The following is a 17,078-nucleotide window of genomic DNA, read 5'->3' as shown; positions in this document are numbered from 1 at the left end:
TCCTGCTCCGCTGATTCATTTCTGTACAAATAAGCAGCTGCATGGATACTTTAACATATAAAACATTCTCTGTCATCTACAATCTTTTTTTTCTGGCATTGCTATGCATGTTTTTTAAAGCACTTCTTAAGATTTGTGGCTCTGGCTGCTTTGTTAGAAAGTGAAGTGATGCTTTTCTGATACTGGAGAGCCAACCAAAAGTATTCACACCAGTTAAACGTTTTGTCACAAGCAGACCAGACCAGATTTGTGGAATATACAATTACTAATTGTCTTCTCAACATATATGGACACCTGAGCTGTGGATCTTTGCAGCTCCTCCAGAGCTACCAAGGTCCTCCCTGATTAATGTTCTCCTCATCCAGCCTACATGGAGCTTTAGGAGCATTAGGTGACCTCCTAGTATCAGATTATAGGAGGCTGAATAAGTATGAAAGCCCCACTTTCAGATTTTTATTAGTTGGTCAGTTACATGAATCACTTTGCTGTTTGTAGATGTGAAATTTGACAAAGTTAAAAAAAAATCCTTGGTATGAATCTCTTTATAAGGGTTTATAACTAATAAAAGAGTCCAGTATCAATCCTGAGCCTAACGAGGAACATCTGGGACGGGTTTTTAGCCGATTGTCAGAATTCTTTATTTTATGGAATTTAATTTTAAGAGTGAACAAAGATTGACTTTAAATCGGGGGCTGATTCCCCGTAATGAAGCTCAGAGTGATCTAATTGCACGTCAGCTCCTTGACTCCTGCAGCGATGACGAGTTGCAGCCCCACAGTTAATGAAAAAGCCGTCGCTGAATACAAATCCCAGCAGCTCCACGTGTTCCAGGCTCTTCACAGTCTCTGCCGTTAATGGTGGGCCGAGACAAATGCCTGTGTCTGGGGCCTTTACATCGGATGGCATGTGGCTGAAGGTGACATCCTTTCATAGCGTTTGAGCTGAATCTGCTGCGTGGAGCTGAATCATGAGACGCGTCAGGCGTGTTTATCCATGACTCCGGCCTGTCAGCCGATACGCCGCTGATGGATCATTCAGGCACGTTTCCCTTCCCTCCCTGCGCCGTAAATGACTTCATCGACGGTTTAAATGTGTGTGACGGCTGCCAATGAGCCGGACTGGGTCACCTTTGTTTTCCTGGAGCCTTTCTGCTTCGCTGAGCTGATCTGAAGGCATAAAGTCGGCTTTTAATTAAAGATTCAGCGTCGGCACAAAAATGTGTTGCACATGTTTTTATTTTTTACATTTTTTTTATCACCTTGTTTGTCAGTTTCCAGTTTATTTTTCTCCAGCTTTCGTTTAAACTTGTCATGATTAGTTTTTTTCCCCTCCTCTAGTCGTGCCGGTCTTATTTTAAGGCGCAGCTACAGCTGCCGTTTTCCGCCCCTTTATCTTCACCGTCTCATTTCTCTCTTTTCATTCTGCTTCTTTGTTTCTCCCCCCCTTTTTATCTCTGTTTCCAATCTCTCCTCCTCCGTCTTATCTTTCCCCTTTTCCATCTCCTTTCCATCTGCGCCTAATCTAAATGCGCTTCTCCTCCTGTCCACTGAGCTGTGCGCCGTTTTGTCCTTCCAGTGTGACCCGGGAGAAGCCACCAAGCTGCTGTACGACCTCCTCTACACCGAGCCCATCAAGATCGTCCTGATGCCGGGCTGCAGCGGCGTCTCCACGCTGGTGGCTGAAGCGGCTCGGATGTGGAACCTCATAGTGGTGGGTGGCTTTTCACTTTTACAGGCTCTGAAAGCGCCTCTCTGCAGCTCACTTCACACCCTGCAGGGTAAAGATGTGTAAAATAAAATCACATTTTATTGAAGTCAGATAATCTCACTGAAAAAATCCAACCGTCTGATAAAAGTTTAATTATTCGGAGGGAAAAATCAACGTATTTGTGTTGATTTGGTCACGTTGTGGATCACAAATCCGCTGAGGAACCACTGACGAGTCTTTTCAATAAGTAAAGTTTATTTTTTCAGCTTTTCACAGAAAAAAAATAAACATCACAAAGTGCCGCACAGAAAACCAATATAATAACCATTAAAATTAAATGCAGAAAAGAAGATAAAATAACACACAATAAAACACTCATTGAGCAAATGTGGAGATTTCTTTGCCTCCCTTATCGTCCTCTCTGTGAGATAAACGTGTAATTAAAGTTTGGCTCGCCTGTGCATTAGTCTGATAAGAGTTTACACGAGGCTACGACCCCCTGACCCAACGTGACCCTTGTCTCACTCTATTAGCTGTTGATAATAATGTCTAAGGGTTCCTTGTCCTCCCAATTTAGCCTTCAATCTAAGCAGAGAGTAAATGTGGCTGAAATGGGAGAAGTCATCACCATGACGACGTTTGTTGATGCTGATTGGCTTGATTCAATCACTAAACGAAGGCTTCAACGCCTTCGTTTGCTAAATCTGTATTTTTAGGGACTTCCCGTCTCTTAAATTCAATTCAGTTCTATTTCTATAGCCCCAATTCTCAACACAGGTCATCTCAAGGTTCTTTCCAAAGTCAGACTCCATCAGATCCTCCAGGTTGGTGAGAAAGTTTCCTCTCTAAGGAAACCCAGCAGGTTGCATCAAGTCTCTCCAAGCAGCATTCACTCCTCCTGAAAGAGCGTAGAGCCACAGTGGACAGTCGTCTGCATTGTTGATGGCTTTGCAGCAATCCCTCATACTGAGCATGCATGAAGCGACAGTGGAGAGGAAAACTCCCCTTTAACAGGGAGGAGAACCTCCAGCAGAACCAGAACCAGGCTCAGTGTGAACGCTCATCTGCCTCCACCCACTGGGGCTTAGAGAAGACAGAGCAGAGACACAGAAAGCTCAGAAGCTCACATTGACCCAGGAGTACTTTCTATGTTAGAGAAGACAGAGCAGAGACACAGAAAGCTCAGAAACTCACATTGACCCAGGAGTACTTTCTATGTTAGATGGTAATAGAGGATGATCTGCCTCCCCTGATGATGTCACAGCTAACAGAACGCCAGACCAGGTGTACCTTCTATGAAGAGAAAATGACAGAGAACAAAAAGTTAAAAGCTGAAATAACAACAAACAATGCAGATTGGAGAGCAGTAGGAGAACTCAGCAGAGTGAGAAAAATAGACCCCGATGTCCTCCAGCAGCCTAAGCCTATAGCAGCATAACTATAGAGGTAGCTCAGGGTAACATGAGCCACTCTGACTAGAAGCTTTGTCACAAAGGAAGGTTTTAAGCCTGGTCTCCTAGTTTTCGGCCTAAATAAGGACAATAACCTGAAACAGCTGTAATATCAGGGGGTTCATTAATTGACTGTTGGATGCTTCAGTTACTGCCTGATAACCACCAGCGCTGCCCCCTGGTGGCCGTTCTACTTGCAGGTCCTTGTTCTACTCCAGCAGGACCACATTAGGTCCAAATGAGACGTTTTTCCTCTCAGTGTTTATAACTCTGTTAAAACGTCGCTGTGCATCAAAATTAACACAGCTGCAAATAAATCTCACAGTTAGTAGAGTCAGAGCTATAAAAGTATGTTTCTGCTTCCTGAGGTTAAAACACTAAACTATGAAAATAATGGACTTCATATTATTGCACTTATTTTTAAGTATTATTTATTCATGTTTCTTGATAACCCCTGAGAAATGCTTTTTATGTAGCTGTACAGAAATGGATATTAAGTTTAATAGCAAATACATTGATTTAATGATCTACGTCTGGTGTGGTTTTTAACAAACTGCTTTTCTCTGTTTAGACGCTCAAACTTTAAAGATTTATCTGCTCATATTTCAGGATTCGTCTGTAAAATCACTCACAGACGTAAAACCCGGCGCTTTAACGAGCGTTTTTCTTTGTTTTCCACTAATTGCACCTAAATCCACAAATCAAGGCCATAGCCGTTTATTGATTTTAACACGTTCCTCACAGCGGCATTAATTAGCGCTGCGACGCTAAAGGGCGGCTCCGTTGTGCCGTCAGGGACCAAACTCGTCGTTTAGCCTCAAACAACAACATAATGGCTGCTTGTTTCCTCCCAACGTGTCCCGGATCTGCAGATCAGGAGCATTTCTGTTGCTTTCCTCGGCTGTTTTTGTCGTCTGAAAGTTTAGTTTGTCTCTTTCCTCTTGATGTGCCTCTCTGTCACTCCCAGCGCTCGGCTCGTTATCTTTGTCCCATAATTGACGTTTCATCCAGAGATTAGTCATTGAGAACAATCAGCTCGAGTGGTTGGCTTCTGCCCTCTTTCTTGTCTGTTTTTTTTTTCCCTCTGTTTCCCCATCATTATAAACTATTTTCCACTTTTTGGCTTCTTCAATTTCCTCCTTTTCTTTGTGGCTTTTGTCGCTGCCTGGAGCTGGTCTCCTCTTTGTCAGCCTCTCTCCGTCTTTTCCCTCTCTCGCCCTCTTCCTTCCTCCTCTGCCGTCTCTTTCTCACCCACTCTTCATTTCCGGCTCGGCTTGAGAGGCAGATTCTCCCCGCAGACAAAACGGGACGTGTCTGTCTTTACTACCAGCCACCGCTGGCGCAACCTCCCAGCCGCCACACTCAATTATTGCTGCATGCAGGTCGCCTGCAGCGTCCGGCTCGCACGTCAGCCGGCCCCATCAGCGCGGCGGGGAGCCAAGCAGCGCCCCTATCTCTGGACGCTGATCAAGGAGGCTCTCTCCCGGCGCATTGCTAACTTGATCCCGTCTCTCACCCCCCCCTTTCCTAAAAGCCACGGGCGAGCATGGTTCCAAGATCTGATAAGCTGAGAACTGAGAGATCCTGTTTTTTTTTTGGATGTGCAACTTTAGCTCGTCTGTTGCTGGACGGTTTTGTTTCTGCAGCTCTGTTTGTGTCCCTGCTCGTTTAAATGTCACCATCAGGAAGGCTCGGTTGTTTTAGGGTCTGACATGAATGACGTGGTTCTGCTCCTCCAGGTTCCAGCGCTAAAGAAGCCGCTGAATGACTTTAAAGCGACTCGAACGTATTTCCTGTCTGACAGCTCCTCCGGTAGTCGGATCTTCTCCTGATTTATTTGCAACGTGAACTCGGGCCGACTCCCGAGCTGCTGAGAGGTTTTAACACCGGCTGGAATTATGGAGCTCTCCAGATAATTCATCTTAATGACTGCAATGTTCTCCAGAGTCATCCTCTGCTGCTGGAATTCAGAGTTAGCTGTGAAAAAATGTACTACGAACTGCCCCCCCCCCCTCCCCAGAAGGATGATTTCTTTCTACGTTTTCAGAGTCTTTATCTTCTCAGGTAACTAGTTCAAGATTGCTTCATGTTGCTCCAGAGCTGACGATGAGCTGAGAGGCGAAGGTTTAGCGGTCCGTCACGTTCCTCCTCTGACCCCTGAGAGGAGCAGAGGAGCTTCATCATCCTGTGGAAGATGGTGGAGGTCCATCTGAGCAGGATACCTCCTGGCCTCCATCCTTTGGATCATCACTGAGGACATCCCACTGAGATGAGACTCATAACTCACGCTAGGGACTGCATATCCCAGCATTCCTTGTGATCCCCCAAGAGAACACTGCAAAAACTGAACTAAAAATAAGTAAAATGTTCTTAAAATCAATGTATTTGTCCTTGATATGATCAGGTAAATAAGATGATCTGCCAACGGAATTGGATTTTTGTACTTAAAATAGGAACAACTCATCTCCATCATCTTATTTCAAGTGCAGGATCTCTAATTATCTTATTTTAGGGGTCAAAATACTTATTCCATTGGCAGATAATCTTATTTACCTGCTCAAATCAAGGACAAATACACTAACTTTAAGAACATTTTACTTATTTTTAGATCCGTTTTTGCAGTGAACCTAGAGAGAGGTCCGGGTTTCTCTCACAGATCAGTTCCCGCTGTGACTCCATCTTGGAGTAGAGCAGCAGTTTCCAAACTTTTTTTTTCTTGATACCCCCCACCCACCTGTGATCTAGAAGAAAGTTTTTGCACCCCCCTCCACCCAATCCTTTTGACTGTTGAACAAAGAAAAGCCAACTGCAGTAAAACACATAACAATAAAATAAACCACAATCTTCTTTAAATCACAAAACTACCACTTTTAAAGTGCAATTGTTTTAAGTTTAACTCTGTTTTACTGCCATCAATATACATATATTTAAATAACATCTCAAAAGTGGTAATTCTTCAAGTTTCCACCATGCACCCTGTTTCTGGATGGAGGTTGCATGTTCTCTCCGGGTTCTCTAGCTTCCTCCCACAGTTCAAAAACACGACTGTTAGGTTTATTGGTCAGTCTAAATATCCATCAGGTGTGAGCGAGTGAGTTGCATGATTATCTGTCCTGTGTGTCTCTGTGTTGCCATCTGATGCCCCCCCCCCCCTCTCCCATCCCCCATCATGCAACCCTGCACACATAAGCAGGAACAAATGACGACTGCATGGATGGAAGGAGAGAAATCAAAGAAACTAGATTGGTGAATTACTGAGAACAGTCGTTACACTGTTTGACATTTAGTGTCTGATGTTACTGAGGATAGATTTGGGAAAACAAAGCCTGTGATAAATCGCTGCTGTGCAGAAACAACGATGCATTTATAGAAAAATAAAACATGATGATGATGAAACACACGTTTAGAAGCTTAGGAAGCAGAGTAAAACGCCATCCATCCGTCCCTTCCCATAGAGACTCTCCTGCTCCTCATCCAGTCGCTGGTACCCAGGATCCATGGTAGGAGCAAAGATGGATCTCCCTCAGATGGAGCATGGCAAGGGTTGGGATGGACCAGAAAACGGCAGCAGGAAGTCCTTGTAGACATTTACTGCTTCCTTTCAGGTCCACTGGCCTGAACGTGTAACATATGAGATTAATCTGCAGCCATCCAGAGATGGAATGACATTTATGGCGACGTATAGCGGTCAAACACCTCCAGCGTCTGGAGAGAGGAGGCTGTGGTTTCATTACATGTAAGAACTGATAGAAGTGAAGATTTTACAGGTGTTTGTGTGATAGATTTATATGTAATGATTAAAGTGTCCTGGATTTTTAAAGGTTGGTACCATGGGAGCAAGAAATCCAGCTTCATGAATCTGATTTCTGTTTGCTTTTCCTCTTTCCTTCCTTGGTTATTCTGCAGCTTCCACATCAACACGCATTGATCTCTTTTAGATTTACTGATGAATGCACAGCAATTAACAGCACTTCCTTTAAAATGCGGCCGAGCAGGTTTGATCGTGTTTCCTTTGGTCACTTTATGTCCACAGAAATGTAAACTCGCCGGCTTCCCTTCTGGCTTTCTGCTGAAAACTCTGACTGCAGATTATTAAAATATTAGGAACATAAAACAGGCTTTTCTTCATGCTTGGGAGGTTTTATAAATATGACGCTACCATCGATTAAATGTTTAAGTGGGCATTAATCAGCCTTATTTGTTTGCGGAGGTGTATTTTAAACAGAATTACATGGTGGATGGTTTGGGACTCTCGGGGTATTTGTTTCTTCCAGCTTTTTTTTTTTTTCTCCAGATATTTCTTCTCTTCCCCCTCATCCGTTGTTTCTTCTGCTTTAATTTTATCCTTCCTCCCTTCATATCGATTCTTTCATCTACCTGCCTCTGCCCTCGGGGATTTGTTACTATGGGGAGCCCACATTGTACAAGACATCTGACATCTATCACGGAGCCCCCTCTCCGGCTGCCGGTGGTTAAAAAGCAGTGGGTGTGCAGGTAATGGGGCCGAGACGCGGGCCTCTGAGCCCGGAGCTGTTTCGCTCCGTAATGGTTCCCTAAACGGCAGCTTCCAGGTTTTAAAGAAAGGCCTGTCAAGGATTTTATTCCCGGCCGTTGGTGTGAAAAGGGTTTGATAGAAGGGCAGTCGTCACGTCGCTTTCACTGACACCTCCAAGTGTCTCTCCTCTCAGCCGCTGCTGCTGCTCTGGACACATCCTTAAAGACCGCCGTCTGCAGGGTCCAAGCGGCGGCGCCGCCTGCAAGAAGAATAATTGGATGGTTGTTTTTAATTTGCTCCGTCTGTAATAAGAGGACGTGTCATCTCGGTTTTATGGTGACACTGGATCTGCATGAGAGAATCCTGCAGGAAATGTTTCGTCTTTAATCACAGCTCCAGACATTGCTGACACGTTTTATTAAACAGAGGGACGCTAAGCAGAGGGAGACGTGGGGATTTGATGTTTTTCCGTGCCGACAATAACGCAAAACACAACAATATGAAACAATCCAAACTATCATGTTTAAAGTAAAAAAAATTATGCTTTTTGTCCATGTTATTTTTATTCTTGAATTAATCACAACTCAACAGTTCAACAACTGATTGATCAAAGTTTCAAACAGAATATCACCAAAAAAGCATAAAAACAAGTACAACCTCTGTTTGTGTGTTTTAACCAGAAGATCAAAACTTTTTAACTAAAACTACTCAGCTAGTCTCTGAAATATCATCAGTTATTAATCAAGAAACTATAATATTGGATGGAGGGAGAGATGGATGGATGGATGATGGATGGATGGAAGGATGGATGATGGAAGGATGGATGATGGATGGATGGATGATGGATGGATGGATGAAAGGAAAGATGGATGGATGGATGGATGGACGGACGGATGAAAGGAAACATGGATGGATGGATGGATGATGGATGGATGGAGAGATGGATGGATGGAAGGATGGATGATGAATGGATGGATGGATGGATGGATGGATGATGGATGGATGGATGGACGGATGGATGGATGGATGAAAGGAAAGATGGATGGATGAATGAAAGGAAAGACGGATGGATGGATGGATGGATGGAGAGATGGATGGATGGAAGGATGGATGATGAATGGATGGATGGAGAGATGGATGGATGGAAGGATGGATGATGAATGGATGGATGGATGGATGGATGGATGAAAGGATGGATGGAATGATTTGAAGAAATAAAAATCAAACCAGATTCCAACATTTTAATATTTTTAAACAAGAATGAAACAAAGATTGATCAGTTGCTACTAAACCAGATTCACCCAAACTGTCAGAACCAACCCAGGAAGTGAACTTTCCCTCAGAGGTAGTAAACCTGGGTGCTTTGTGGCGTAGATTCTTCATCCTCTGAGGTTTTGGTCCATCCTGACATGACGGCGTCACGCTGCTGCTGCAGCTTCACAGGCTGAACGTCCATGAAGCCAATCTGCCGTAGCACAGCAGGTCAGGTGACTTCCTGACCGTGGAGGCCGTCTTACTGCATCGGACTCGCCGTCACGTTCCATAAACCAGCTTGAGATGATCTGAACCCTGTAGCTCCAGCTACTGGAGAACAGGAGGGCAACCTGCTGCTGTAGCTCGTCTGCTTCACCGTTTAAATCAACGCTTGTTTGAGCAGCTGTTGCATTTCAGTCATTTCAGGCCCTGACCCCATCTACACATCTGTAGAAACTTCAGACCAGCTTCTGTAAACCACGAGATGGTTGAGTGTGAAAACCCCGGAAGATCAGCCGTCTCTGAAATATTCAGCCCGTCTGGCCACATTTAGAGAATAGGAAACAGGAATACCTTTATTCTCCCACAATGACAAAGACAGACGCTGGATTAACATGAATGAAAAAATAGCTAATTTAAAGTTAAGTTCTCAAGGAGGAGAGAGCAAAGAAAATATTGCCCAATTATTATTATTATTATAATCGTTCAGATGTTCAGATGATCCACAGCAGGTCGTCTCCACCAGGTTTTGATGCCTTACAGTCATGTGACGATCATTTATTCCTGTTGAGGCATTTTGAGCCGCTGTATGTAGTAAAGTGGCCGATGACTGGATCTGCCGCCCTGTTTCCTGCCATCGTGGCTTAGCCCTGAGTAATCTCTTGCTGAGCAGCAACTGGAAGCACATCACCACGTTTCCCTCGACGGGACATTTTAGAAACGGAGAAATGTCCCCAGAGTGGTTCTGAAGCGGTGCGTGATGATCAGTGCCACCAGTCTGGGACTAAAGTGCTGAATCTGTGAAAGGCTGAAACGGCTAAGGTGTAAATATGGGCTCCTCTGAGAGAGTTTAGCTAGTTTTCAGTCAGCTGGACCTTTCACTCCTGACTCTTCTGCTTCTTCCCTGTCCTCCGTTTCGTCCTCAGCTGTCCTACGGCTCCAGCTCGCCGGCTCTGTCCAACCGCCAGCGTTTCCCCACCTTCTTCCGCACGCACCCCTCGGCCACCCTCCACAACCCCACCAGGGTGCGGCTCTTCAAGAAGTGGAACTGGCAGCGCATCGCCACCATCCAGCAGACCACAGAAGTCTTCACCTCAGTCAGTACCCCCCCCCCCCCCCCCCTCTCTTTGTTTTACCCGTGTCGCATCATTCCAGGCTCCTGATTACCTGCCCCGCCTCTCTCTGTTTGTTTATTAGCTCTTTTTGTGTTCTCCGGCTACAACACGCTCAGTCAATCTCTGCCGGTGACTGATTTATTTTTTTTTTTTTTTGGTATATTGGTTGTGAGAAATATTGATCAAGCAATACATCCTCCTCAGGAGCGGCGGTCGATGCCGCGGCACCTGGCCTGTTTCCTTTAATGGAAGTTAATGATTCTGCTCCTTCCTCTCTCTTCTCGCCTTATTCTTTTCTCATTTCCAGCCGCTGCCTGAAAGAAAAAAAAAAAAAAATCCGCCCTGCTTCTCTTGTTTATCTCATCCCTCCGCTGTGTTTCCAATATACTCTCCGGGTTGTGTTATTAGTTTTGTTTTGCCCGTCGGACCTGCTTTTGTCTTTCAACCTGTCACCTCCCTGCGTGTCTCTGTTCCGCTGCCTCTCTAACCCCCCCTCCTCCTCCTCTCTCTCCGTCTGTCTCCCCCTGTCCTTCCCTTTCATCTGCCAGACTCTGGATGATCTGGAGCAGAGGGTGAAGGAGGCAGGCATCGAGATCAGCGTTCGTCAGAGCTTCCTCACCGACCCGGCTGTCGCTGTCAAGAACCTCAAGGTGCTTTGATTAAAAATTCACCTCGGCTGCTGGCCGTCTCCTTCCTCCTCCGCCTCACAGCTGCACGCGATGCCATTAGCATAGAGGCGATTTAATGGAGGAAATTAATGCGCCGCTCTAATTATCAGCTCCTGAACAGCAATATGTGCCATACTGTCAAGCAGCGGGACTTTGGCACATTGTGCTTGCCGCGTCAAGCTGCGATATTGTGAAGTCAAACTCCTGCTGCTGATGTAACTAAGCAGTGCTTTCTGCTAATTCCACGCAGCGGCAGGACGCGAGGATCATTGTGGGGCTCTTTTATGAAACCGAAGCCAGGAAGGTGTTCTGTGAGGTGAGTGTGTGTCCCTGCACACCTGTGCTCCGATGCAGCCCGTCTCCGGGAGTGATCCATCTCCCGCTCTCTCTCTGCCGCAGGTGTTCAAGGAGAAGCTCTACGGGAAGAAGTACGTGTGGTTCCTGATTGGCTGGTACGCCGACAACTGGTTCAAGATCAAAGACCCGGCCATCAACTGCACGGTGGAGAACATGACGGAGGCCGTGGAGGGACACGTGACCACCGAGATCGTCATGTTGAATCCGGAGACCGTCCGCGGGGTCTCCAACATGGTGAGAGCTCCGGCTCGTGTCTCAGTTTCACTGAAAACACCGAACAATGGCAGCTGATGCTGGTGTCTGACACACTGCATAACCTGGGACTGAAAATAAGTAAAATGAGTTGAAATGAGTGTTTGTCCTTGATTTAAGCAGGTAAATAAGATGTCCTGCCTATGGAATGAGGATTTTGATCCCTAAAATAGGATAATTAAAGATAATGCTCTTGAAATAAAATGACGGAGACGAGTTGTTCCTATTTAAAGAGCAAAAATTTTATTCTATTACCAGATCATCTAATTTACCTGCTCAGATCAAGGACAAATACACTTATTTCAAGAAAATTTTACTTATTTTTAGTTCTGCTTTTGCAGTGCAGACAGGTGGTGACTGTAAAATATGACGCTTCCAGCGAACAGATCGAACGCAGGCGTGATTTGGTGCCTGGAAAAAGAAAGTAGACCCTCCTTTAGTTCTGGGGTTTACTGTCTCAGGACCCAATAAAGTAATCTGAGCTTTACTGGGTTCTAAAATAACTGAACTCTAACCTCAAGTGAACAAAAAGCACACATCATATTTCACTCTAGCTACGTTTTTATGGATGAAAGTAATTGGTATAGAAAAGCGTCATGTAAACAAGCCAATCAGAATATTATGATCGGATTAAACTCAATCTGAATGAAGTTGTAATCCGAATGAGGGAGGTGGTCTATGCCGATTGATAATCCGATCAATGTGAATATAAACGCTTGTCAGGCTCAAGTTATTCCAAATGTGGCAAACTGACCCAAATGCCCATGTGTCGCCCGACGTAAACGTGACGTATTTCCATGTTGGTGAGTGGAGGAAATACTCCCGTCAGAGCTCCCGATAAACGTTCTGTCGAAAAAGAATAAATGAGCTCAAAATTGTTGCTTACTCAATAACATTCAACCGTAATTAGAACATTGTGCAAGTCCAGCCTGGGCGCTAGGAAGACAAACAAATACTTCTTATTCTGTGGTTTTTTAGGGAAATTTTGTGCATGTTAACATGACATTTTGCCAAGTGGGAGAATGTAGATGATAGAGTAGGGGTTCCAGGACAGAGCCTTGAGGAACACCCAACATAGCTACTGTCATTATTTAGTCAAGAAAGATGAAGGCCAATGGGGTTAAGCAGAGAAAGATTTAACAAGGCACTGATAAGCAAATCAAGCAAAAACACTTCCAAAGCAAACAGGAAATGAATGGTCCATCTGAAAATAAAAGCAACTAAAATAATGGAAATTTAAGAAAAATATTACGGAAATCAAAAAGAAAAACATGAAAGACAGGTGATGATGGCCCATAAAAAAATCCCCCTAAGGTCAGTGAAAAACAATGTATGACTGTTTAGAAGAGTTGAAGGACCCTTCTTTCAAAAAAAATAATCTAACATAAGACTCAAGTAAAGATGGCCAAACCAAACACAGCATATCAGTACAACCAGCTCGTACTAACCAAGCCCAGAGGTGGAGGGGTGACGCTTTGGGGCTCTTACAGCCACCGGATCATTGAGCCGACCACAAACTCCTCTGTTTTCCAGGTACATACGGCATCTGAACCGCAACCTGATAATCTCACAGCTTCCTCCGCTCTCTTAGCAACCAGCACAGCGGATGCTGGGAGGTGCAATTTGGAGGTGTTTGTGCCTTCTTTCGGCTCCTACAGTTTCCTGTGTGAGGGGCCTGACTGTGATGCTGTCTTTTTATTGCCGTGGGGAGTGTGTGGGGGGGGGGGGGGGGGTTGAATTGCATGGTGAGATCCTTTTAGCTGCAGTCAAAGCAGAAAATGCACTACGATGTGCACAGGACCTCTGCTGTAAACTATAGAGGGACACCCTACTGCAGTCGCAGCGTGCCGCCATTCTTACAATCAATGCTGGAAGGTCACACTGAAGGTTTTGGACGTTATAACCTTTGAATACTGAGAGGAAGGTAAGGAAACTTAAACCTAATTTAATGCCTGCGGTTTATCCCCTCCCCTACTAGCTAACCCTAACGCTAACATTGGTGGATGAGAAAACCAAACCTCAGGTCAGTGGATTGTAGTAAGACTTCATTACTTTCTGCTGAAACTTTGTTATTTAATTAATTTATTCTTTATTGAAGTCTTGCACAACATGAATGAGGCGATCAGAAATATCAAAACACTAAACATTTGTGACTATTTCACTAGACTTCTGGTGTGTACTTCCGCCATTGATTGTAAAATCTTCCATGCTCCCCCGATGCTCCGATCAGGACCCCACCAAACCTAACCAGACTCAGGAAATATTGACTTATGAGATCAAATCTTCCCATCACTGCCGGTCTTTATAAAACAAACCTTAAGAAAAGTGAAAGGCTGGAATTAGAAACCAAAGGATGAACCCGACCCCCACAGGCTGCAGCAGGTTGTATTTTGTCCTCTTGCCCCAGATTCTCTGAAAGAGGGTCATAAAAAACCAGACAGGTTGGAGGAAATCAGTGAGTGGGGGATTCCTGCAGTGATTTAGGAGAAGATCCTTTAAATTAGGGGCGGGTGTTTGATCTGTGGCTCAAAGCTCAGGTCTGAGGTCTTATCCACCTCAGCAGATAAAGCCTGTCTTCCTGCCACTGATTTGGCTTTAAGGGACCTGAAATGAGGAGTTCTGGTTCTCTGTGTGCTGTCCAAGTTTCCCCGCATGGCCCAATGAGGTCTCGGTGTATCTTTAGCCATTTATTTCCAGTTTGTTTTCATCCCGTATGCTTGCAGGGGGAGGCAGATTTTTTTATTTTATTTTGAAGCCAGTTTGTGTCCTCCTGCCCCGCTGGAAAAGCTTGAATCACGTCGTTTTTGACTATCTGTGCCGTCACGCTGCTTCTGAGCGCCACATGCTGTCTGAACTCGATTCGTTTATCGGTTTTCCATCTTGAAATGAAAAAAAAAAAAAAAAAACTGAACCAGCTTTTACCAATTAAGCGGTAAAGATGACATTTTTTACCCCTGGATTCCAGTGTAATTCTCTCGGCGCTGCTGCTCCAGTGATGCGCGACGTCTTTCCTCCTGGATTTTCTTCTAAAGACGCAGTTTGAGCTCCTTTGCCCGCTCGCTAGCGGTTGTAAACTTTTCGGCTCTCGTATGGAATCCCGCGAGACGCGAGTTATTTCTGTGAAAGCCGGAGCGCAGTGAACAATAATGACACGACTTCAGTGAACTGTGCGCCACCTGAATCCATTTAATGTTTGGAGTCCGTTGGATTAGTCATGTTAAATTTTTAAGGCCTTATTTTATAATCTGTAGAGATGCTCGTTTAGCAGCCCAGGTACCCATCGTTCCCTCCTGCTGCCGTCCTCTAATCCCCGGATCTTTCTAACAGTCCAGCCGTCTCTGTCGCGGCTCATCTCCTCCTTTCTCTTATTCCAGCCCCGCTCTCCATCGGCGTTCCTGCAACCCACCTTTTTCCCGACCTCCTCCCACCTTCCTCCTGTCCGCTCCTCTTCATCAGCAGCTGCTGTTTACATGCGTGCGGCGCCTGCCACTACCTGCATATTTAGCTGTCGGTGCGCCGCTCAGCAGTTGATAAGAGTTACAGCGAGACCTCCCTGCTTATAGTCAAGTCCATTCAAATTCAATTTCCAAGTCGAAATTGGCATGTTGGCCTGAGATGCCGCGGGGTTGAGCCGGAGCAGATTGCCGGCTGGTTTTCAGTGGGCAGCCAGTGGCAGATTTAAAATGGCAAAAGCCAGGGTGGAATTTCAATTAGATGAAATTGACATAACTGAATTGGAGGTGTGTAGGCCTAATTAGCCTGAAAGGATCCACAGAGACGTCTTGATGAATGGGACCCCCTGCTTTCAGAGGGAGGGTGCTGTTGATTGGTGTTTAATCAGAAAAGCAAATAAAAAAAAAATTGCCTGCAAGAAAAAGGAAAAAGCAGATAAGCTTTCACACCTTAAAGAGCTGCCAGCCGACTGCTTCTGTGTGGTTTCTGCTCGTTCAGACAAACAGGCACAGAGCCGCCGTTCTCACCACTGGATAGTCTGGACAGGAGTGTCTCGAAAAGGACAAGGGGTAGAAATAAAACATGAAAAATGAAGAAATAAGCGAGCGTGTCAGTGAGGAATGAGTGAAACAGGAGGCAGAAAGAAACTGAGCAAACAGAGAGGGTTGGTTTTATTAAAAACTGGGAAAAGGTCTTTAACCTGTTTTCATATCGTCCAGTCCCACACAAAACAACAGCAATTAACTAAAAGATTCTTCCATAATTACAATTGTGTAATTATACAAAGATGCCATTATTGGCTCCACAGGAGCCTTTATGGGTGCATATTTCATCGCTCTAATTTCAGCTCAGCTCCTCTGTGTTGCTGCGGTTTTACCATCAATTTGTCAAAATCTCTGACCCCTCCTGGCTCCAGATGGACTTCTGTGTCATCAAAAAACCCTGCTTTATTTTTACGTCTAAGATAAAGAGAAAAAAAGGGCTTTTTTTATCCAATGTTAAGCTGTTATCAGCCCTGAATGCTAATAAAAGAGAGAAAATGCAGGCAGAGGGGTCCGTGCGCCTCGCCGGTCACCTTTACTGTCCCTCACGGTCCCTCAGGCTCGCCTGCAGTTAGCTTAGCTGGCACAACTCTGACTCCCAGCAGGCCTTTTTATTTAGCCATGAAAAAAGACACTGGGGTTATGAAGGTCCCTGTGGTCAGCCTGACTGTCCTTCGCTGGTCCTCCAGGCCGCCGTGGTCAAACAGCGTGGTTTGTTCCTGCTGTTACCTTAAAGACATTCATGTCCCGCAGCCTTCAGGGCAGCTATCCTACGATGCAAAGCCACCAAAGCGATCCTTTCAAACCTCTTCTCCTCAGAAATACTGGGATCCACGGCTGAGGACTGATACCTGCTGCAGGGTGATCGGTGGATCGGACCCAACGGGGCTTTATTCTGCCGCATTTCTGCCATTTATTCGACACAGCATTCAGTTATCACGTTAAAATGTCATTTTAAGCCGTTTGTTTTCCATTAATCTTTCATTTAAAACATTTTTTCTCTGAAAAGGGAATTTTGTAGCTTTTTTTTTTCAACTAGCTTAAGTGAAATGCAAGCAAAGATTAGCACTTCAAAGTATGGATTACATGTATGAGGTGCCACCGCCTGCGGGACCGAAATGAATAAAGTGAAGCTCTTCCTATTCATGCATTTAAAGCAAAAAAAAAAAAAAAGGCTGAGTTTTTAGGATGTAAAATATGATGAGGCTGAACTGGAAATAAATAAAGATCCGCCTCAGTTCAATCAGAAGTGAAAATTCAGGGATAAAAGAATCTGTATCTATTACAGAGTTTAGTAAACAAAAATAGACTCTGACATTTCTAATAACTATGTTTTTATTTTACATTTATCTTGTGTGAATTTTAATCATTTAGATATTCTTTCTACTTTAATCAAGTATAATTGTGCATGTAATATGAAGTTATATCGTCTGATCACACACGGCGCTATGCAGCCAAACATGCAGCAGAAAGGCAGCTCGTCTGCGTGCTTTCAGCAGCTTAAAATAAAACATACAGAAATTATTATAATATTTTTATTCAGCTGCTCACCCTGCTGCTGTACA

At 44.7% G+C, this 17,078-nt stretch overlaps 1 protein-coding gene across 4 annotated transcripts in view; it reads left to right on the top strand.

Annotated features, from left to right (window-relative positions):
• Positions 1-17,078, top strand: part of gabbr1a (gamma-aminobutyric acid (GABA) B receptor, 1a) — a 127,199-nt gene that overhangs the window by 58,412 nt on the left and 51,709 nt on the right. For all 4 annotated transcript variants that reach the window (XM_036135494.1, XM_012854389.3, XM_021311630.2 and 1 more), the window contains 5 exons: positions 1,576-1,710; positions 10,053-10,223; positions 10,790-10,891; positions 11,160-11,225; positions 11,309-11,500. In XM_036135494.1, the coding sequence (XP_035991387.1) occupies positions 1,576-1,710; positions 10,053-10,223; positions 10,790-10,891; positions 11,160-11,225; positions 11,309-11,500 (666 nt within the window). The remainder of the gene's footprint in view (positions 1-1,575; positions 1,711-10,052; positions 10,224-10,789; positions 10,892-11,159; positions 11,226-11,308; positions 11,501-17,078) is intronic.

This window comes from Fundulus heteroclitus, chromosome 3 (assembly GCF_011125445.2).
Source record: "Fundulus heteroclitus isolate FHET01 chromosome 3, MU-UCD_Fhet_4.1, whole genome shotgun sequence".
NCBI classification, from domain to species: domain Eukaryota; kingdom Metazoa; phylum Chordata; class Actinopteri; order Cyprinodontiformes; family Fundulidae; genus Fundulus; species Fundulus heteroclitus.
Note: the sequence above shows the minus strand (reverse complement) of the source record. Positions and strands in the feature narration are given on the sequence as shown.